Raw genomic sequence first — 23093 nt, forward strand, 5'->3', positions numbered from 1 at the left:
AAGGAAGAAAGTAATAGGTGTTATATAAATTTAAAAACTGGTCTTAAACCAAGTATGCTGGTACATGCATTTAATCCCAGCATTCTCACGATGTGGTCTCAAGTTGGCCTCAAAGGCTGAGGACAGAGGATCTTTGTAAGTTTGAGGACAGCCTGAGATTACATAGTGAATTCCAGGTCAGCCTGAGCAAGACCCTACAATGAATAAGCAAACAAACAAAAATTGCTTCTAGCCTAGAAATGTTCAATTGGTAGAACACTTGCCTGATGAATGAAGCCCTGAGCTCAATGTCTAGTTCCACATAAACTGGACTTGGTACACACCTGTACTTCCAGAAAGGGAAAGTGACAACAAGAAATCAGGAGTTCAAGGTCATCCTCAGCTACACAGTAAGTATGAGGCCAGCTGGGGGTGCATGAGACCCTATTTCAAAACAAAGAGGGCTGGGGGAGATGGTTCAGTGTTTAAAGGAATATGCTGGCAAACCCTGATGCCCGGGATCAATTCCCGGGTACCCACATAAAGCCAGATACACAAAGTTGAGTGCATCTGGAGTTTGTTTGCAGTGAAAAGAGGTCCTTGCACAGCCATTTTCTCTCTTCCTCCCTCCCTCTCTCTGCAAATCAATAATTTTTTTTTTTTTTTTTTTTTTGGTTTTTCGAGGTAGGGTCTCACTCTGGTCCAGGCTGACCTGCAATTAACTCTGTCATCTCAGGGTGGCCTTGAACTCATGGCAATCCTCCTACCTCTGCCTCCTGAGTGCTGGGATTAAAGGCGTGCGCCACCACGCCCGGCAATAAATAAAAATTTTAAGAAATATTTTAAAGGAGGCTAGGCCTGATGATGCACACCTTTAATCCCAGACTTCAGAAGGTCAAGGTAGGAAGATTGCTGTGAGTTTGAGGCCAGCCTGAAACTACACAGTGAATTCCACGTCAGCCTGGGCTAGATTGAGACCCTATCTAAAAAAAAACAAACAAACAAAAAATAATTAAAAAAAAAAAAAAGAATTCCACTGTAAAAGACTAACTAGAAGTCAAAGTAACAAATCTTATACCAGCAATAATAATAATGCTGATAAACAAAAGTAATGCTGTGAAAAGAATTTTAAAACCTTAACTAACTTTACTTCACCATTCAGTGATCCCAACAACAAATCAGAAACAGGAGACTCCATGAAATAAAATTTAAGGCCTTCTAATTCAAGGTGGCTTTGAACTCTCTATGTAGCCAAGGATGACCTTGAACTCCTGGTCTTCCCATCCTACCAACTAGGTGTAGGTTTATGTGGTATGTGGGGTTGGGATGGGGGTGGAAAACAGGCTTTATGCATGCAAACAGCTAAGCTATATTCCCAGCCCCTCAAACTCATATCTTAAAAGCAAAATATACTTTCATAATTAAAATAAGCCATACAAAATTAACCCGATTGCTGGCAAGGAACACATAGTATTTCTGGTCACTTAGTTTATTACACACAGACCACAAGCCAGTGTATTTCCCAATTTGGCTCGCATCATGTCAATGTGATGCCAAAGACAATTTTTTTCATCCTCTAGCTAACAAGCTCGAGGAGTACCACAGCTTAAGTGTACACTTGGAGATATTTTAAGTCCTTTTCATACAGGTAGATACCAAAGAAAATTCTGTGCTTTCCTCCCCTTTTAAGCAGGGCAGTGATTGGTAAGGCAATGGCTCTGTTCAATTAGTCATAAATACCTCATGCAGAATGACCTACAAACAATATTCTCTTGTTGTTTTGTTTTTTTTTTTTTCAAGGTAGGGTTTCTCTCTAGTCCAGGCTGACCTGGAATTCACTCTGTAGTCTCAGGGTGGCCTTGAACTCATGGCAATCCTCCTACCTCTGCCTCCTGAGGGCTGGGATTAAAGGTCTGTGCCACCACACCCAGCTACAAACAATATTCTTACAATGGAAAAGAAGCAAAACTAATACTGACACCCACACGAACACGGAGCTGATGCTTTGAAAGTTCTATACCCAATGCTACATGGACTTAAACTTTTACAAAGTCAGGTGTGATGGTGCAATACATTAATCCCAGCACTCAAAGGGCTGAGATAGGGAGGACAGCTATGAGTTCACAGTCAGCCTAGGAGTACAGAGTGAAGGCCAGGTCAGCCTGGGCTAGAATGAGATACTACCTCAAAAACACAAACAAAAACTTTCAAGTGTAAAACTGGCTACACTAGTTTTCAACTCAATAAAGAAATCCTTTTTTGGGGTGGTTGTTGTTTTGGTTTTTTGAGGTAGGATTTTGCTCTAGCCCAGGCTGACATGCAATTTACTCTTAGTCTCATGGCAGCCTTGAACTCACAGCTTCTATTTCCTCAGGACTGGGATTAAAGTACTTGGAAGCTGCTGGGTGTGGTGGCACAGACCTTTAATTCCAGCACTCAGGAGGCAGAGGTAGGAGGATCACAGAGTTTGAGGCTACCCTGAGACTACACAGTGAATTCCAGGTCAGCCTGGACTAGAGCAAAATCCTAACTCGAAATACCATTCCCCCTAAAAAATAATAATGGAGAACTGAAAAAAAAAAAAATCAGGGGCTGGAGAGATGGCTTAGAGGTTTAAGGCATTTTCCTGCAGAGCCTAAGAATCCCGGTTCAATTCTCCAGGTCCCATGTTAGCCAGATGCACAAGGGGGCGCATGTGTCTGGAGTTCGTTTGCAGTGGCTAGAGGCCCTGGCATGCCCATTCTCTCTGACTCTCTCTTCTCTCTCTCTCTGCGAATAAATAAATAAAAATATATTTTAAAAAAATCAGGAGGAGAGCTGGGCAGGGACTTTAATCCCAGTACACAGGAGGTAGAGGTAGGAGGATTACTATGAGTTCAAGGCCAGCCTGGGTCTACAGAGTGAATTCCAGGACAGCCTGGGTTAGAAAGAGACCTTACCTTGAGAAACCAAAAGCAAAACAAACCAAAAAAAAAAAAAAAAAATCAGGAGGAAATAATTCCGTTCAACTTCAGTAGAGACAAAACCAAAACTGGTCTTTTTTTTCTTTTAATGAATAAACGTCATTTACACAAATGTTCCATAACCGAAATGTCAGGAGGAGACAACGATTATTTTTCTAGGAAATCTAAATTTCTTCCTAAAATGAACAAAAAATTCAAATCAAAGAAGCACCACCCCATCAGCACACTCTCACCACCTGGCCTGATTAAATAAAGAGCTTACAAATGCAATAGCTGGTTCTCCTTTAGATAAGGTCTTCTTAGGTGGGATTGCACAACTCAAGAGCAAGCAACACACACCTGCAACTGGACTAACTCAGAAACCTAACGCCAACGCCAGACATAGTTTTTAGAGCACAGAGACAAGAGGGAAAGAAGTACTAAAATAAGATGCAGAATTGCATTCAAAAAACTCCAAAACACTTTCTTTTTTCTAAGTAGCCATACTTTTTCATTTATAAGCACAATATGATTCACAAAAACCCTTTCATTTGGGAATACCCAAATTAAAAGCAAGGCAAAAACCAGCAATCTAATCCCAGCACTCGGGAGGCAGAGGTAGGAGGAGTTCCTGAGTTCGAGGCCACCCTAAGCCAACACAGTGAATTCCAGGTCAGCCTGGTCTAGAATGAGACCCTACCTCAAAATAAATAAATAAATAAACAAACAAACAAACAAAGTGAGGCAAAAACCAGGTGTGGCGGCACATGCCTTTAATCCCAGCACTTGGGAGGTAGAGGTAGGAGGATTGCCGAGTTCGAGGCTACCCTGAGACTACACAGTGAATTTCAGCTCAGCCAGGGCTAAGTAAGGCTCCACCTCAAAAAAAAAAAAAAAAAAAAAAAAAAAGTGAGGCAAGTTTAACTTCCAGAATGGCAAACCTATAGTTGAAGGGTCCTCTGAGATCCAAATTGTAAGATTTTTTCACCTCTATCTTTAGTCTCCTTTTTCACAAGAAAATGACAATATTGTTGCTAGAGATGTAGCTCAGTGGATACACTGCTTACATAAGAAATGACATGGGCCGGGGGAAAAACTACCCAGTGCAGCTATTGTTATTTTGGTTCACTTCCTAGTACCAATGTAAAGCTGGAGGAACAAAGTAGCTAATGAATCTGGAATTTATTTGCAGTGGCTACAGGACCTGGTATGCCCATTCACTGTCTCTATCTGCTTCCAAACAAATAAACAAAAAAAAAAAAATTTTTTTTTTAATGACAGGCTGGGGAGATGGCTCAGTGGTTTAGGCACTTGCCTACAAAACCAAAGAACCCAGGTTCGATTCCCCAGAACCCACATAAACCAGATGGACAAGGTGGCTGGAGGCCCATGTGCACCAATTCTCTTTCTTTCTCTCTCAAATAATAAATAAAAATAAGATATAAAAAATTAAAAAAAAAACAGACTTTAAGGCAGATGTAGGAGGACCACTGAGAGTTCAAGGTCAGCCTGAGACTACAAAGTGAATTCCAGGTCAGCCAGGGCTAGACAGAGACCCGACTTTAAAAAACAACAAAACAGAAAAAAACAAACACAACAACCAGACTTCAGTCCTTGAAAATAATGGCAGCTTAAGAATACATAATGCAAGGCTGGAGAGATGGCTTAGTGGCTAAGCGCTTGCCTGTGAAACCTAAGGACCCCGGTTCGAGGCTTGATTCTCCAGAACCCAAGTTAGCCAGATGCACAACGGGGCGCACGCGTCTGGAGTTCGTTTGCAGTGGCTGGAGGTCCTGGCGCGCCCATTCTTCTCTCTTTCTCTCCCCCTCTTTCTCTCTCTGTCTGCCTCTCTCAAGTAAATGAATAAACAAAAATTTAAAAAAAAGAAAAAAAGAATACATAATGCAGTTTGGTGCTGCCCAGGCAAAATGCGAGCACTGGGAAGGCCAAGACAGGGGGACAAGGAGTTGGAAGCCAGTCCCTTGTTTATGGAGAACAGCATGTCAAGAAACAGAGGGAAAGGGAAAGAATAAGCACCTACAATCCCCAAGTTCCTGAAAAAAAACTGAAATCTGACTCAGGATGATTGGCAACATGGCTTTTGAGAAGTAGCCTAACCTCTCAGTTTTCCGTCTGATACACCACCATGTGACAGCCTATTAACTAGCACATTAAAAACATTTAATAGATCCAAGACAATAGGTTACTCCTGGTTTAAGATTTGTGATTCTAAAACTTACAATATCCAACACAGTGAACATACTATAATTGCTAAAAACAATCTAGGCCCTATTTTTATCATCCCCAAAAATGTTTCAGTAGAACCATGATCTGGTTGGTATTAAAAAAAAAAAAAAGAAAACTCAGAAGTTCAGCAGGGGTGGCCAGTACATCAACACTAAAATCTTATCCATTCCAAAGCCAAAAATAGCTGGGTGTGGTGGCGCACACCTTTAATCCCAGCATTTGGGAGGAAGAGGTAGGAGGATCACCATGAGTTTGAGGCCATCCTGAGACTACATAGTGAATTCCAGGTCAGCCTGGGCTAGTGACTGTTTTTCCTACCTTGAAAAACAAAAACGAAGCCAAGATAAATCCCCAAGACCAAAGTAATCAAGAGCAAGTGGCCTTGGGATATGCAAAGAAAGCAGTCTTCCAACTCATCATCAGAACACAATTGCTGCACGAGACCCAGACTCTACCACCATCCAATTACTCAAATTCTGTTAATCCTACTTTGAAGAAAAGCCTATAGTTAGTTCACTGTTCTTTCCAAACAGCGTTGACAAATTTAGAAAAGGACAACTGCATCCATACATGGAGGAAGTTTAAGGCATTTAAAAGTTCCTTGAGTGTGGTGGCTCACGCCTATGATACCGAAACTTGGGAGACTAAGACATGGCCATGTTTTCAAGGCCAGCCAGGATGACATCCAGCCAGGATGACACTGTGAAATCTATAAACGGCATGAAGACGGTTCACTGAGGAAAGTGCTTGCCTTACAAAACATAAGAACCCAAGTTCCACCTTCAGTCCTCATAAAATGCTTGGCATCCTATGTGTACCTGATATCCCAACACTCAGGAAGTGGGACAAGAGACTCGAGTTTGCTGGCTCACTAGCTATACCCTACTTGGTGAGCTTTAGGCCAATGAGAGGCCCTGTCTTAAAAAGAGGTGCACAGGGCTGGAGAGATGGCTTAGCGGTTAAGCGCTTGCCTGTGAAGTCTAAGGACCACGGTTCGAGGCTCGGTTCCCCAGGTCCCACGTTAGCCAGATGCACAAGGGGGCGCACACGTCTGGAGTTCGTTTGCAGAGGCTGGAAGCCCTGGCACGCCCATTCTCTCTCTCTCCCTCTATCTGTCTTTCTCTCTGTGTCTGTCGCTCTCAAATAAATTAAAAAAAAAAAAAAAAAAAGGTGCACATGCTGACAATACTCAAGGTTGTCCTCTGACCCCCACGCATTGCATATACACATACAAACATGATCATGCGTACATACATGTCACAGAAAAAAAAAAACAAAAATTAAAAACTCAAACAATTACATTTTTAAAAAGTAAAGTTCTTAAATTACTGTTATTTTCCTTGAGCTATGCTTTCAAATGATTAAGCAACCTTTGAAGGATACACTCGGCCATTGCTGCAACATCCAGTTTGTCAATATCAGGTGAGCCAGGGCAACATTTCTTGAATTCTTTTCGAAGATCAAAAAAGGAATAGAAGCATTCAGGTAGTAATACATTCTGAGGAAGAATAAGGTAGAAGTTGTTAACTATGTCAATCTCCATAATGTTTATCTAATAACTAAGAATTGAAGGTAAGTACATTTTACCACAATTTCTATAAATATAGAATGAAATGTAAGAGTGGCTTTGGGGCTGGAGAGATAGCTTAGTTAAGGCGCTTGCCTGCAAAGCCCAAGGACCCAGCTTTGATTCCCCAGGACCCACGTAAGCCGGATGCACAAGGGGGGCAGTGGATGTATCTGGTGTATATTTGCAGTGGCTAGAGGCCCTGGTATGCCCATTCCCTCTCTCTCCCTCATTTTTTTTTTCTTTCAGGTAGTTTCACTCTAGTCCAGGCTGACCTTGAATTCATTATGCAGTCTCGGGGTGGCAATTCTCCTACCTCTGCCTCTCAAGTTAAAGGTGTGTCCCAGCCTCTCTCAAACGAATAGAGTGGCTTTAACAGCTCATCCTGTTGTTGAACTATATCCTATATAGAAGGATCACAAAAATTCATATTGTGTCCTGGACAAGTGGCTTAGCAGTTAAGGCACTTGCCTATGAAGCCTAAGGACCAGGGTTCGATTCCCTAGTACTCACATAAGCCAGAGTCCCAAGGTGGTGAATGCATCTGGAGTTCATCACAAAACAAAATTCATATTGAAATTAGATTAGATTATAATGTTTATGCTCCATTTTGCCTTCTAGCCAAACCATTTCTTTTCCTTCGTTTGGGGGTGGGGTGGGGGATTGAGATAGGGTCTCACTGTAGTTCAGGCTGACCTGGAATTCACTATGTAGTCTTAGGGTAGCCTCGAACTAACAGTGATCCTCCTACCTCTGCCTCCCCAGTGCTGGGATTAAAGGTGCATGCCAACACTCGTGGCCAAGGGTTAATCTTGTTTTAATAAGTGTGCACCACTATATGTGGCCCCATAGTTTTTTTTTTTTTTCAAGGTAGGGTTTCACTCTAGCCCAGGCTGACCTGAATTCACTATGTAGTCTCAAACTCACTATGGCCTCAAACTCATGATGAACCTCCCACAGGGATTAAAGGCATGCACCACCATGCCCACTTTTTTTTTTTTTTTTTAAATGAGAGCAAGAGCGAGAGAGACAGAAACAGAGAAAGAAAGAGAATGGAGCCGGGCATGGCGGCGCACGCCTTTAATCCCAGCACTCAGGAGGCAGAGGTAGGAGGATCACTGTGAGTTCGAGGCCGCCCTGAGACTTTAATTCCAGGTCAGCCTGGACTAGAGTGAGACCCTATCTCAAAAAACCAAAAAAAAAAAAGAAAGAAAGAAAGAAAGAAAGAATGAGAATGGGCACGCCAGTGCCTCCAGCCACCGCAATCAAACTCCAGATGTATGCGCTTCCTTGCATGCTTGTGTCACTGTTCCAGAAGCTGGAGGGGAAAATCTGATGGTAGGTAGAGTGCTAAAGTGCTAGCCTGGTGTGGTGGTTTGAATAGATGGCCCCCAATATATTCAGTTTTATTAGTTTGTAGTTTGCATCTGCAGCCACCTGGCTGGAGGTGGTGTCACTGGGTGGATCTTAAGGTGTGGTGGTGGTTTTGAGATTTCAATCTAAAGATATGCAAAGTGTGCCTAGCTGGAGCTCCTGAAGTGTGCAGTGCTGTGTGGCTTTTAGCTGAAGCTTCTCTCTCTGCCTTTGGGCCTGTGAAGGCAGGCCAGCTTCCTCTGCCATTATGGAACTTCCCCTATCTGTAAGCTTCAATAAATCCCTTCCTGCCCAACTGTGCCTGGTTTGAAAGTTCATCTCAGTGAACCTGAAGCTGTCTGCCACCGTCACTTTGTGGGACCTGGAGAGTCCAACAGACTCTTTAGTCTTCATAGGCAAGTGCCTGATCCATTAAGCCTTCTCTCCAGCCCCAGTCAAACCATTTCTGAAGCTACAAAACTTTGGAGCTGCTGTACTTTGTTTTGGTTTTCGTCTTGTTTGATTTTTGGAGATAAGGTCTCCCTCTATCCCAATTTACTCTGTGGTCTCAGGGTGGCCGCAAACTCATGGCGATCTCAGCCTCCCAAGTGTGGGGATTAAAGGTGTATATGTGCTACCAGCCCGGCCTGTTATGCTTTTCCCAGTATTGGTCATTTCAGACCATCTGGTTTCCCCGCCCCCCAAGTAAAAATTTTCCTACATATTTAGACTATTTTATAAAATACAATAGTTCTAACAACTATGGGATTTAGTAATGTATTGGGTGCGAAATTAGACTAGGATACCAGTTTCTGATGATCTGAAAAGGATTGTTTGTGTGCCAATGATAGTTTTCCTGCACACTATCCTGCCTATACCCAAGAATTCAAACTAGTCTTTAAAAATATAGGGCAGGGCTGGAGAGATAGATGGCTTAGTGGTTAAGCACTTGCTTGTGAAGCCTAAGAACCCTGGTTCAAGGCTCGATTCCCCAGGACCCATGTTAGCCAGATGCACAAGGGTGCACACTCGTCTGGAGTTCATTTGCAGTGGCTGGATGCCCTGGCATGCTCATTCTCTCTCTCTCTTAACTGCCTCTTTCTCTCTCTCTCTGTCACTCTCAAATAAATAAATAAATAATTTTTTAAAAAAAATATAGGGCAGAGGACTGGAAAGATGGCTTAGCAATTAAGGCGCTTGCCTGCAAAGCCAAAGGCCCTAGGTTTGATTTCTCAGGACCCACTTAAGCCAATGCACAAAATGGTACATGTAGCATCTGGAATTAATTTGCAGTGGCTGAAGGTCCTGGCATGCTCATTCTCTCCATCTGCTTCTTTCTTTCCCTCTCTCAAATAAAATAGAAAAGAAAATATATATAGGGTAGAGTATGCCTGTAATTCCAATATGCTGGAGGATTAAATTCAAGCCCAGCCTTGGTTACATATGGAGACCATCTCCACAAAAATGAGGACTGCAGATGTAGCTCAGCAGGAGCGTGCATGCCTAGCAAATAATGTGGTGCAAGTAAGCCCATGGAGTTCAATTCCCAGCAACACAACACACACACACACAACCACAATTCCTGAAGTATAGGAGAAATGGTTAACTGCTGTTACTGGTTATTAAGCAAAGAAGAAAGATAATGATGTAAATAAATACCACAGTACTGGGTTATTTTGTTTCCCCCCTGAATGCAGAACAGGATGGCTTCAACTCAATATGTAGCTAAGAGTGACCTTAAACTTTTTGATTCTTCTACCTCCACTTTCCAACTACTAAGATTACAGGTGTGCACCACACCTAATTTCTGTGGTGCTGAGGACAGAAGCCAGGGCCTCACTCATACTAAGCAAATACTATCAACTGAACTACTCTATCCCTCAAAGATTATTCTTTTGTTTGTTTTTACACAGTCTTTCCATATAGCCCATCCTACCATGGTCTCAACGGTACTGGGATTATAAACCATGCACCACCACACCTAACTAAAGATTTTTTTTTTTCCCTAAAGAAACAGAATTCAGACACTTCTTAAAATTTCAAAATAGCCAGGTGTGGTGGCACACACCTTTAATCCCAGCACTTGGAAGGTAGAGGTAGGAGGATCACTAAGAGTTAGAAGCCACCTCGAGACTACATAGTGAATTCCAGGTCAGCCTGGGCTAGAACGAAACCCTACATCCAAAAAAAAAAAAGAATTAGTTTACATTCATTTACTTGAATTCCATTGATTTATAGGTAAAAAATTTAGTTAACATGCCAGGCATGGTGGCGCATGCCTTTAATCCCAGCACTTGGGAGGCACAGGTAGAAGGATCACAGTGAGTTTGATGCCAGTCTGATACTACAGAGTGAATTTCAGGTGAGCCTGGGCTAGAGTGAAACCCTACCTCAAAAATAGAAGACAAGGTGCACAAGAGGGTGCATATGTGCATATGTCTGGAGTTCGTTTGCAGTGGCTGGATGCCCTGGTGTGCCCATTCTCTTCCTCCCTCTCTTGCCTCTTTCTCTCAAATAAATAAAGTTAAAAAAGAAGAAGAAAACAAACAACAAAAAAAGATCAAGTTTAACTTTTTTTTTGTTTTCAAGGTAGGGTCTCGCTCTAGCCCAGGCTGACCTGGAATTCACTATGTAGTCTCAGGGTGGCCTCGAACTCACCACACCCGGCTGTTAACAAGCTTTTAATGTTTGTTTAATATGCAATCATGCCTCCTGTACCCAAATTTCTCCTACTAGATTCTATTAAAGGTGATCTTCTCATTCTATATCTAAAATTAGTTCCACTGCATCACTGTAACAACCATGAAGAGTAAATTACCTAAGAAGTAGGTAGCTTCACAAGTATCTATAAAAATGGGGGGGGGAGTCACTGAAAAGCTGCTATAATAATACTCACTTAAGATCAGTTTATTTGAGAGAGTGAGAGAAAGAGGCAGATAGAAAGAAAAAAGAATGGGTACACCATGGCCTCTATCCTCTGCAAACTAACTCCAGGCACATGTGCCACATTGTGCATATGGCTTAGTGGGTAACTCAAACCTGGGTCCTTAGGCTTCGCAAGCAAGTGCCTAAACCATTAAGCCCCCAAAATTACTCTTAATATGACACCTGTTTTAGTTTCTTGTATCTAATTAATCCTAAGAGAAGTAGTTCAGAACATGTTAACTTTTCTCCAAAAGTTTTCCCACCTGCAAAGCAATCCATCTAAAATAACAGTAAGAGTAAGGCATAGTGGTCCACCCCTATAATGCAGCACTTGAGAAAAGAGGCAGAAGAATCCGGGTTAGAGACCAACCTGAGCATCTCAAAAAGAAAGAATAACAAAACAAAAAATAATCTTTTTCTTTTAAGGAGCTGGAGAGATGGCACAGGGGTTAAGGCACTTACCTACAAAGCCAAAGGACCCAGGTTCAATTCCCCAGAACCCACGTAAGCCAGATGCACAAGACGGCATGTGAATCTGGAATTCATTTACAGTGGCTAGAGGCCCTGGCATGGCCATTCTCCCTCTCTCTCTCTCCCCCACTCTTTCTCTCTATTCGCCTCTTTCTTTGTCTCAAGTAAATAAGAATAACATAACATGGGCTGGAGAGCTCTCTCATCAGTTAAGGCGCTTGCTTGCAAAGCCTAAGGACCCAAGCTCAGTTCCCCAGTACCCATGTAAACCAGGTACACAAAGCGGCACATGCAGCTGGCATTCAATGCAGTGGCTAGAGGCCCTGGCATGCCCATTCTCTTTCCTCTCTGTCCCTCTCTCTGCTTGCAAACAATTTTTTTTTTTTTTTTAAGTAACAAAACAGCCAGGCATGGTGGTGCATACCTTTAATCCCAGCACTCGGGGGGCAGAGGTAGGATTGCTATAAATTCAAGACTACCCTGAGACTACACAGTTAATTCCAGGTCAGCCTGGGCTAGAGTGAAACTCTATCTCAAAAAATATATATAAATAAATAAATCCCAAAACAGCTGTTTTGCTCTTACCCCACAAGGGAAGATTTAAGTCTTGTCCCTTCTCCTAGGAATTTTGGGAGAAAAAAAATTATCTTCCTGTATGTTTATTTCTACAGCAACAAGAACAAATAATAACCAAGACTCCTATAAAAAAAAAAAAAAAAAAGATCTCAACTTTCAAAGCGAAGATCTTGAATTTCTCCTTCAGACTTTTCAAATAATTCATTTAACTAGCTTTCTCCTTTTCTCTACCTTAGAGAACGAAGAGAAAATCTGCACTAACTACACTTACCTGCGTCAATTGTCAATCTACATCTCTTCATTAAAAGACTTGCCTCACATAAGTTCCCCAAGCAAGTATCTTTTCAAGCTCACTGCCTGCGTACCACAATGAAAAAGTACTGCTAAAACTACATTGAGTTGTCACCAGACACTACCTTAGAAAAGATTGGCTCTACAGGGTGAGCAGTCTGTGTTCATCATCTCATAATAAAGTATTCTTCTCAGGAGTAAGATTATATTTTCTCACTGCAGAGTCTTTTACACACAGAAAAGCTAGCCAAGCTGGGAGTGGTGGTGCATGTCTTTAATCCCAGCACGCTAGAGGATTGAAATAGGAGGATTGCTGTGAGTTCGAGGCCAGCCGGAGACTACATAGTGAATTCCAGGTCAGCCTGGGCTAGAGTGAGACTCTACCTCAAAAAAAGAAAAGCCAGCAAAAATAAAAGATGAACCTGACCCTATGATACAAATTTCAGTTTTGAAGGTAGGGAATGTGGCTCGCATCTTGAATCCCAGCACTGGGGAGGTTGAGGCAGAGAGATCACCATGAATTCAATGCCAGCCTGAGCTATAGAATGAGATCCTATCTCACCACACACACACACAAACACACATTCTCTCATGTGCACACTCTCTTTCCCTCTTGGTTTCAAACATTTACCAAAAAAAGTCAAAGTATACTAAAATAATTATTTTGCTAGTTATGTAGGTGATTCTTTTTTTTTTTTATTATTTGAGAGTGACAGATAGAGAGGAAGAAGCTAACCGCTAAGCCATCTCTCCAGCCCTATGTAGGTGATTCTTATTTAAGTAGTCTTTAATGAAAGTATTACAAATGCAACTTGAAAACAGAGAAAAGGCCCAGCATGTGACACACACCTTTAATCCCAGCACTTGGGAAGCAGAGATAGGAGGATCGCTGTTGAGTTCAAAGCCACCCTGAGACTACATAGTGAATTCCAGGTCACCCTGGGCTACTCAATAAATAAATAAATAAACAAATAACAAAAAAGAAATACAACTTTAAGGGCTTTTGCAACTCTTTATAGGATAAAACATTGCACAACTGGAAATTATTACAATGTATTAAAAATACCATTCTTTCCTACTTATAGTTATTTTAAAGTAGCAGAAATTCACACCCTAAGTTAGCTTTAGAAAATGGAGAACGTGAAGCATCTTCAACACTTAACATTAAACTCACACATTTCTTACTTGTGATAAAATAAGTTACATTTACCATTTTCACTTCTTTTTGTTGTTTTCTAGGCTTTATGACTAAGCTGCATCTTCAGCCTCTGACTGCAACAGGTTTAAGTGGCATCAAGGCTCCTAGCATTTTGCAACATCATGACCATTCTTTTCCAAAACACTTTTATCTTCCCAAACTGAAGGTCGGTGCCCATTAAACAGTAACTCCCCATCTGCACCTCTTTAAAAGCAGGATAATTTAGATAAGCCGCTTCTTAAAAACCTCCAGTCAACCCTCGAAAGTACCATTATTTTTCAAGAAGCAAGCATAAACAGATTTTTATAAACCGTTTCTTCAAAAACTACAATCACCCACCAAACAATCGTTTTCCGGCGCTCTTACCTTCTTGGAAGCCTCGGGATGCAAGATTTGCCTAACATGATGCTGCCCGTCAGTACAGAGACAGAAGGAAGTCCCTACCCCAATATTCAGTTCATTGCTCACTGACTGGTTAAACTGAAAAACAAAACAAAACAACACACGGGAGTTGCAACTGATGCAAAATTTACAAACTTGTCACAAGTGGCCAGGAAAAAAAAAAAAAATCATCCTGAGGCTCTTTAAGTGGGCCAAGAGGGCTGAGGCAGCATCACTAAAGAAAGTCTCCTCCCACAAAAACCTACCAGCTTTCTCTAGGCAAGTTTGGGCTCTGGAAAAGTTAATGACATTTCCCTTCGACCCCTCCTATTTTTTTTGTGATTAAGATCATTCAAGACAAAACAGAGGTCTCTTTCCACTAGCAGGTTGCCTTCAGATTACATCATTCCCCGGTGGTACTTTTTAAACGTTTGGACGTGTAGGGAATGAATACACAGGTCTCTTCTGTAAAAAGGCAGGTAGACACTTTTCCTCGAATATCCCTAGAAATAACTTTCTCCTGTAATTCAAAACTGGTGTGCTAGGGCAGAGGCGGTGGGAACGCACTGCAGTCATCAGCGCACAGGTGTGAAGACCCGCCCTATCCCGTGTAGACTCCGGCAACCGTCAGCACCAAGAGCTGCTAGTTTTTAGGTCACCTCAATTCCAATAGGGGATTCCGCCAGTTCCTCGGTGACCCAACAAGCAGCTATACAGGTTCGGACCTGCACACCCTCCCCGGGACGGGGATCAAGGCATTAAAGCAGCAACGAGGCAAACGAGCCTCTTTCTCGGGTAGTGAGTCCTAAGGCTGATCCGGCGGACACTTTCAGGTAGGTGCCTAACAAAACTGGGGCCTCGTGGGGTACACAGAGCTGGGCGGGTCCGCACCTCTACAGCACAGCGCCCCCTGCCTGGAAGCTGAGCTGCAGACCCCGACCCTCTGGGGGCCGGCGCTTAAGGGTCTGGCCTTAGAGATGCGGGCGCAGAGATTCAAAGTCCGCTGGTTAACTGCGGCCGATTCTCGGGCCCCCAAGAACCACTTAGAAAGCAACTGGAACCCTAGGTAACCTGTGGCCCCAGACCCTGGGGGCACTGGCAGGCAAAAGCCGCAGAGTCCTTTCTAAACTGCCCTAGCCCCCAGGACAGGCTCCCACCCACGCGGCTGGGAGTCTCGCCACCCCGCCTCGGGGACAAACGGGGACCGCCCTGACTGGGCGTGGGGTTGTAGGGTTGGGCCCCCAAGAAGGAGGGGGGGGGCATCGGGCCATCCGGCTGGGGGTGGGCAGCGTGGCCCGGCCGAGGCTATCTATCTGTCACCTGTCGGAGGGCTTGGTCCAGCTGCGGCGCGGAAGTCAGGCTTTCGGCGTCTATTTTCGTTTCTTCTTTGCAATCCTCCGTCAGTTCCAACTGATCCGGTCTAACGAGAACTTCGTGCAACTGTCCCACCTCCGGGGGTGAGGGGAGGAAAGAGGGGTTAGTTTCCCCTTCGGTTCGGGAATTCTTTACTCACCTCCCCGGCTGCCGGCGGGCCCGCCCGCGCCTCTGCAGGAGACCAGCTGCAAAAATCAAAGCTCACTGGACGCCTGGGGGGGGGGGGGCTCCGCAGCGCCCCGCCCTGCCCCCAACCACCCAGATCGGGTCGTCAGGGGCCCGGGGAGGGACCCCAGCAGCCTCTCGGCCACGAGCCGATCGGCCTCCCCCACCCCCATCGCAGAGAACGAGGCTCGGGGGCGCCGGGCCGTTCCACCTCGGGCCAGGTTTCGGGAGACTGAAATGGCTACAAGGCGGGATGGCCAACAAGTTTGGTTTTACGCGAGGTTGTCTCGTGTAAGCTTCCCAAGCGCTCCAATCAAGCAAGCACACACCCATCTCCCTTCTCCTACTTCTACCACCAACTTGTCGCACTCGGACAAGGAAGAAAAAAATTGTTTCTTAAACGTGGAGAAGTAGTACCTTCTTGTTGGCCAGATCCACGACTTTCCACAACAGCAAGATCAGCTCCTTCTCATCTGAGCCCAGCTTGGCTCCGGTGGCCCCAGCGGTGATCCCAAAAAGCACCACCAAGTAATCCGGAGACGCCGTCATGACGGTAGGTGGGGAGGGGGAGGAGGACCGGGGTCGGGAGGCGAAGAGGTGGGTAGGGGGAGTGGGGTGGGGAAGAGAACGAGGAAACGTGCGCTGAGACCCTCTCCTCGGAGAAAAAAATAAAAGAAAATAAAGAGCGCCCGCCCACCCCCCCTCCTCGCGGCCGCCCGGTGCGAAAGACGGCAAGCAAGCGGCCCAGCGCACGCACACCTGGCCGGCCGGGGCTCCGCGCCCAGGGCAGGAGAAGAGGACAGGATAGGCGAAAGAGAGGAGGAGAAGGAGACGAGGCCGGCCCTCTTTCCTATTCAATCACCCGGGCGTCCACGGAGGAGCCAGGAGTACGGCTGCACCCCCGGGAGGCGCGCGCAATGGCTGAAAGCTTTTCTGTTTTGGGATGTGGCTCTACCTGCCCGCCCCTTCCCCCTCCCCCACGTGGTGCAGGTAAGAGACACCTGGCGGCGCGGGCCCATTGGCTCCTTCAAACCACGACGTGGCAGCGCTGGGGGCGGGGGAGGCCGCTGGGGGACGGGGGAGGGGGCGGGAGACAATGGCTGGATGAATGGACCGGAGAAGGCTGGGGAGGTGGGGGGGGGGAGCCTGAGGGCGGGGAAGAGGTGGTTGACACCCCGAGGGTAGATCTGGCGGGACGGGGATAGGGACGGGGTGAGGAGGGCTGCAGGGGGCTGCGCGGAGGGGAAGGAAGGGTCTGTGGCAAGGTAACCGCGGTGAGGTGTCGGGGGGAAGGGGCGAGCGCCCAGGCCTGGCGAATGGAGGCCAGAGGTGAGGCCCAGGGTGCGGAGCTGCCCAGGGCGCGGCGCCCAGGGAAGGGCGAAACGCTCTGGGAGGGACGTGCCAACGGCGGGCAGCCGGGGGAGGTGACGAGGGCAATTGCGGAACCTGGGAAAAGCTGCTCCTGAGCCCGGCCCACAACACACCTTTGGGGCGCAGACAGCAGGCGCCCCGAGGGTCACGCCGCGCGGCAATCCACCGGGCCACTCGGCCACGCCTCCGGACGCCCGCGCACCCGGCAGCCGGGGACCCCCTCGAGGAAGCGGCCCGCCCCCTCCTCGCCCCTGCGCTTTTGTTTTTGTTTTCCAAGGTAGGGTCTCGCTCTAGCTCTGGCTGACCTGGAATTCACTCTGTGGTCTCGGTGGTCTGAAACTTGGAGATCCTCCTTCCCCTGTCTCCCCAGTGCTGGGGTGAAAGGCGTGCGCCCCTGCGCTTTTTAATTGCTACTTCTCATCCATCCCGACTTCCAGTTCGAGGCTGGGACCCGCTAGCTCTGATTTGTCCCCGGCCCACGACGTAAATGCAGCCGTCCCGCGTTTAACGAGGCAAACTCCCCTCCGTTCCCCGACCATCCTTGAACCCAACCAGGTGTGCTGGGGGGGCACTTGGGGGTTCGTGTGCCTACCCCCCACCCCCCGAGCGGCCAGGTCACTCGGAGTGACCTTGTAAAAAAGCGCCGGAGGTGTATAGTTCCCTGCGTCCCGCACGTTCTTGGGAACACAACTCCATTCGAAATATTACTAATTCGACCCCAAAGTGTGCAGCGCTTCGTCTGACGTGAGGCCACCGCACGCCAGCGAGCGCACTCGGGCTACCTGTCCGCAGCCTCGCCGGCGCTGGGGCCCGCGCGCGCCCTTCCTGCTGCGATGGGGTGCGGGCGGGGGCGGGGCGGGGCGGGGCGGGCGCGGCGCAGGTGGCTGGCGTCCCCCGAGGGCGGGCGGAGGCTGGGCTCCTTCCCTTCCTCCCTCCCTCCGGAGCCGCGCCGCGCCGCCCTCCAGGGGCCCTGGCCTCCCGCGCCCCGGCTCTGGGATGCACAGTCGTCTTGGATCGCCCGGGCTGGCTTGCTTCTGCGGCAGCCCAGCCTCGCCCTGGCCGGGGTATCTGCGAGTCGCTGGGGCTGGGCGCGGAACTTGGTCGGAAGGAACCTGGAAAAACCACCCAGATTGCATTGCAGTGGGCGAGGCCACCTCGAGGAGCCGGTTTCCCGGAGCCACCCGGCGCTCTCGGTGTACGGTTCCCAGGCACTCGGATCTTCGCGGAGAGATGGATCCCGCGACCTAGGCGGCGAAGGCCCGAAGCCCAGCCGGCTCCGGCTGCAGGGGTCGCACTCTGCCTCGGCCCTGAAGCCTGGCCCGCCGGCATTTCGAGGGCTCTGTGGTTAGGAATCTTCGTGTAGAGCTTAGCAAAGAACTAAAGACTTTTAACCTAGGATTTCTATCGCAGCCTTGAGAATACAATCTTGCAGTTCATGATTGCTTCTCTTTCCAGAGACTGCCCATGCCCCTGTTTAAGAAAGCTGAGCCTATATCTCTGGGTTCTGACTTTTTAAAATTTTAATTTGTCCAACTGCATGTTCAAGAACCGAGGTGGTGTGGTTATTCCTGGCTATATTGAAAGGGTTTGTAACCAGGCCTGGCATATACTACTCTGCACTCAACAAATACTGGTTGGGTAATCGGAATAGCTCTTTGTCTTACCAGCCTAGGGCATAGTTCATCACTGTTAAGGTGAGATTCACCAAGCGGAAGTCTACAGATAAGTCTCCATGTTCCAATCGGTGCTCATTTTTCATAAACTTGTTTTTATTAAAGGACAGAGTGACAAAAGGGGATCTATGTAATGAAAGTGAATCATTTCTGGGGAGGGAGAGAAAGGTTGGTTGCGGTGAAGGAAGACCATGATCCCTAATACTTGGGAGGCTGAGGCAAGAGTATTATAAGTTCAAAGCCAACCTAGGCTACATAATGAGACCCTGACTCAAACAAGAAAGAAAAATAAAACTTAACTACAAAATAGTAAATGTGTTCTAGATATGAAAACTTTTACTGGGGCTGGAGAGATGGTTAAGGGTGCTTGCTTGCAAAGTATGATGGCCCAGGTTCTCGTGCATCTGGAGTTTGCAGCAGTAGTAAGAGGCCCGGGCATGCGCATTCATCTTTCCCTTTCTCTGCTTGCAAGTAAATAAAAATACTTTTTAAAAACTTGTTGTCTTCACCACCATCCATATGTAAAATAAGATTCTACAGTAAGAATAATTAATGACTGTGCATATACTGAATTTAGAGAGGCTGCTTTAGGGAGCCAGACATGGCATTGCATACTTGTTATCCTGTACTCCAGAGGCAGGAAGATCAAAAGGTCAAGGCTAGATTCAGCTTCATGGTGAGTTTTCAGCCATACTGGGCTGCATGAGACCTGTTTGCAAAATAATTTTAAAAATAAAGCTGGGCTTGATGGCTCATACCTATAATCCCCAGGAGGCTGAGTTAGGAGGATTGTATGAGTTCTTGGTCAGCCTGGAGACCCTGCCTTAAAAAAATAAAAGGACGGGCTGGAGAGATGGCTTAGTGGTTAAGGCATATGCCTGCACAGCCTGAGGACCGAGGATCGATTCTCCACGTCCCACATAAGCCAAATGCACATGGTGGCACATGTGGTGGTCTGGAGTTCGTTTGCAGTGGCTAGAGGTCCTGGTGCGCCCATTCTCTCTCTGTCTCTCTCTTCCTCTCTGTCTCTAATAAATAAAACTAAATCTTAAAAAAAAAAACGACAGTAACACAACAGACAAGTTTGAATAAGATCTGTAGATTTAATGATAGTATATCAGTGTGTTAATTTATCACTATAATATTATTGTGGTTAAGGAGGGGCATATCTGTGTTTTAAAAAAATATGAAAGGGACTGCAGAGATTGCTTAGTAATTAAAGGTGCTTGCTTGCAAATCTTATTGGCCTGGGTTCAGTTCTCCAGCCACCCACATAAAGCCTGACACAAAGCGTGTCAGCTTCTGGTGTGTTCATTTGGCAACAAACCCTGGCACACCACCTGTACACACACACACACAAACACACAAATAATTTTTTTGTTTTGTTTTTCAAAGTAGGGTTTCACTGTAGCCCAAGCTGACTGGAGCTCACTATGTAAGTCTCATAGTAGCCTCGAATTCACGGCAATCCTCCTACCCCTGCCTCCCAAATACTGGGGTTAAAGGCATATACCACCACACCTGGATATATTAAATTTTTTTTAAATGTAAAGTATGAAGGAAATGGGGATAAAAAAGAATGTCTGTAAATTAGTTTCCAAAGGTTCAGATGAAATCTGTTCATATTTAATAATATAAGGTACAAATGCACTGCAGTATTAATACTGGGAATCTAGGTGAGGGTATGTGTGCATGTGTGTGGTGGTGGAGGTGATTGAACCCAGGACCTCCTACATGCTATACAAGTGCTCTTCCTTCCCAGCCCTAGATGATGGAGTTGTTTATGCTCCTTGTGACTCCTAGTCACAAGTCTAAGTAAGTCTAAGTCACAAGTCTCACATTACTTCAAATTCAAAAGATCCTCTTGGACTAAAGAGATGGCTCTTCTCTCTCCTCTTCTCCCAACCTCCTTGATAATAAATTTTAAAAAATTCAAGCCTTGGGCTGGAGAAATGGCTTAGCGGTTAAGGCACTTGTCTGTAAAACCTAAAGGACCCAGGTTTGATTCTCCAGGTCCCAGGTCAGCCAGATGCAGAAGGTGGTGCATGCGGCTGGAGTTCATTTGCAGTGGCTAGAGGCACTGGTGCACCCATTCTCACACACTCTCTCCCCCTCCCACCTCTCTCTCTGTCTCTAATAAATAAATAAATAAAAATAAAATCTTTTATGCTTATCAAACTGCCCAGTAAGCACTTATCTTAATGTTCATACCCTTATATTAATGCTTCTCTCAGTTTTGGTAGAGAATCTTCTCTTCAGATGGCAGTGACCTTGGGATGACTCAGAAGGCATCATGGTGCTGGGAAGAAGTGACAGGAGTGCAATATCTCTATTGCATCTTCCAAGGCTCAGGGTCTAATGGGGAAGAGGTGGCAGAAAGAACATAAGAGCCACAGGAAGGGTAGGACTCCTTACAACATTCTCCCCCAGACACAAAATGGCCTGGATATCCATGACCTCACAGTGCCTGACACTACCTACACAAGACCATCATAAGAGGAGGAAAAGATCATGACATCAAAATAAGAGAGACTGATTTGGGGGGGGATATGATGGAGAATGGAGTTTCGAAGGGGAAAGTGGGGGGAGGGAGGGAAATACCATGGACTATTTTTTTATACTCATGGAAGTCGTTAATAATAAAAAATTTTGAAGATAAAAATCTTTAAAAAAATAAGTAAGCCTTTTTTTCCCTTACTGTTTGCATTTGGGTGTTCAGTAAGGCTGTGTATCATAACTTTCTTCTGTGATTTAACACTTTGTATCATAGAATTAAATTTTGTTGTCTTTTTCTTAGGTAACAGATTTTTTTTTTTTTAATGACCATTTGAGCCAGACATAGTGGGGCGCCTTTAATCCCAACACTCAGGAGGCTGAGGGCCAGCCTGGGACTACAGAGTAAGACCATTTTTGTATAATCTTTCATATACTTTAAGGTTTTATTTTTATTTGTTTGCACATGTATGTGTATGGGTGCAATAGTGTCTCTTACCCTTGTAAATGAGCCCCAGATGGATAACTTTTTTCATCCTACTTTACATGAGCAGCTGGAGAATTGAACCCAGGCTGGAAGGCTTTGTAAGCAAGGTCTTTAACTGGTGAACCATAGCCCTAGCCCTTAAGTTGTTCTTAAATAACTTTTCCTAGGCTAAATAACTACAAGCTCTTCATTTCCTGCTCTTTAATTATCTTTATGATCCTCCTTTTGAGAAAGGATCTCATGTAGCTCAGGCTGGCCTTAAACTCTCTATGGAATTCACTATGTAGTCTCAGAGTGGGCTCAAACTCACAGTGATCCTCCTGAGTGCTGGGATTTAAAAGATGCGTGTCACAACATGTGGCTCCCTTTTCTCTTTAAATGTTTTTAAATTTTTTTTTCTTTATTTATTTGAGAGCAACAGACACACAGAGAGAAAGAAACAGATAGAGAAAGAATGGGCACGCCAGAGCCTCGAGCCACTGCAAATGAACTCCTGACACATGGGCCCGCTTGTGCATCTGGCTAACGTGGGTCCTGAGGAATCGAGCCTCAAACTGGGGTCCTTAGGCTTCACAGGCAAGCGCTTAACTGCTAAGCCATCTCCCTAGCCCTCTTTAAATATTTTATTTATTTATTTATTATTGATTTATTTGATAGAGAAAGGCAGATAGAGAATGGGCATGCCAAAGCCTCTAGTCACTGCAAACAGACTCCAGACACATGCACCACCTTGTGCATCTGGCTTACGTGGGTTCTGGGGAATCTAACCTGGGTCCTTAGGACTTTGCAGGCAGGCGATCTAACCTCTGAACTATCTCTCCAGCCCAATGGGCCATTTCCTTTCGTTTGTTTTTGAAGTAGGGACTCTAGCCCTGGGTGACCTGGAGTTTACTCTGTAGCCTCAGGCTGGCCTCAAACTCAAGGCCATTATCCATCCTCAGCCTCCAGCCTTGCCAGTGCTGGGATTGCTCTTACTTCTTGAACCCTTCTAGCCCAGGCTGGCCTGGAATTTACTACATAGTCTCTGGCTGGCTTCGAACTCACAGTGATCGTCTTACCTCTGCCTCCTGAGTGCTGGGATTAAGGATGTGCGCCACCATACTTGGCTGCAGTGCCCTTTGTAAGGGAACAGTAGCCATACTGCATTTAATGTCATTGAAATCTCTGTATCTTTCTAGAGTTTTCAGACCCACCTAGTTGTTCTATTGTACCGACAATTAAGGGTTTGGCATGCCTTTCATCCCAGCACTTGAGAAGCAGAGGTAGGATTATCATGAGTTCAAAGCCAGCCCAGGACTACAGAGTTCCAGGTCAACCTGGGCTAAAGGGAGACCCTACTTCAAAAAAAAAAAAAAAAAAAAAAAAAAAGTGAAACCAGGCAGTGGTGGCTCACACCTTCAATCCCAGCGCTCCTGAGGCAGAGGTAGGAGGATCACTGAGTTCGAGGCCACCCTAAGGGGGGAAAAAAGTGTATCAACGTATGAAAGTGTTCTCAAATTATTCAGTGATAGTGGTGGCACACATTTATGTATATAGAAGCAATTGCTTAAAAGGTTACATGGATGGCTGGAGAGATGGCTTAGTGGTTAAGCATTTGCCT

At 45.7% G+C, this 23093-nt stretch overlaps 1 protein-coding gene across 6 annotated transcripts in view; it reads right to left on the bottom strand.

Moving 5' to 3' along the window:
* Esrp1 (epithelial splicing regulatory protein 1) overlaps positions 1 to 17264 on the bottom strand; it is a 73721-nt gene extending 56457 nt beyond the window's left edge. For 4 of the 6 annotated variants that reach the window (XM_004656940.2, XM_045143688.1, XM_045143687.1 and 1 more), the window contains exons 1-5: positions 16229 to 16434; positions 15887 to 16124; positions 15251 to 15379; positions 13916 to 14029; positions 6552 to 6666 (exon numbers count right to left, since the gene is read on the bottom strand). In XM_004656940.2, coding sequence (XP_004656997.1) covers positions 6552 to 6666; positions 13916 to 14029; positions 15251 to 15379; positions 15887 to 16018 — 490 coding nt within the window. In that variant the 5' untranslated portion in view covers positions 16019 to 16124; positions 16229 to 16434. Of the gene's footprint in view, positions 1 to 6551; positions 6667 to 13915; positions 14030 to 15250; positions 15380 to 15886; positions 16125 to 16228; positions 16435 to 17145 lie in introns of those variants that run through there. The other 2 variants (XM_045143686.1, XM_004656939.2) reach the window with 2 other exon arrangements.
* Positions 17265 to 23093: the final 5829 nt, after the last annotated feature.

Source organism: Jaculus jaculus, chromosome 2 (genome assembly GCF_020740685.1).
Source record: "Jaculus jaculus isolate mJacJac1 chromosome 2, mJacJac1.mat.Y.cur, whole genome shotgun sequence".
Classification (NCBI taxonomy): domain Eukaryota; kingdom Metazoa; phylum Chordata; class Mammalia; order Rodentia; family Dipodidae; genus Jaculus; species Jaculus jaculus.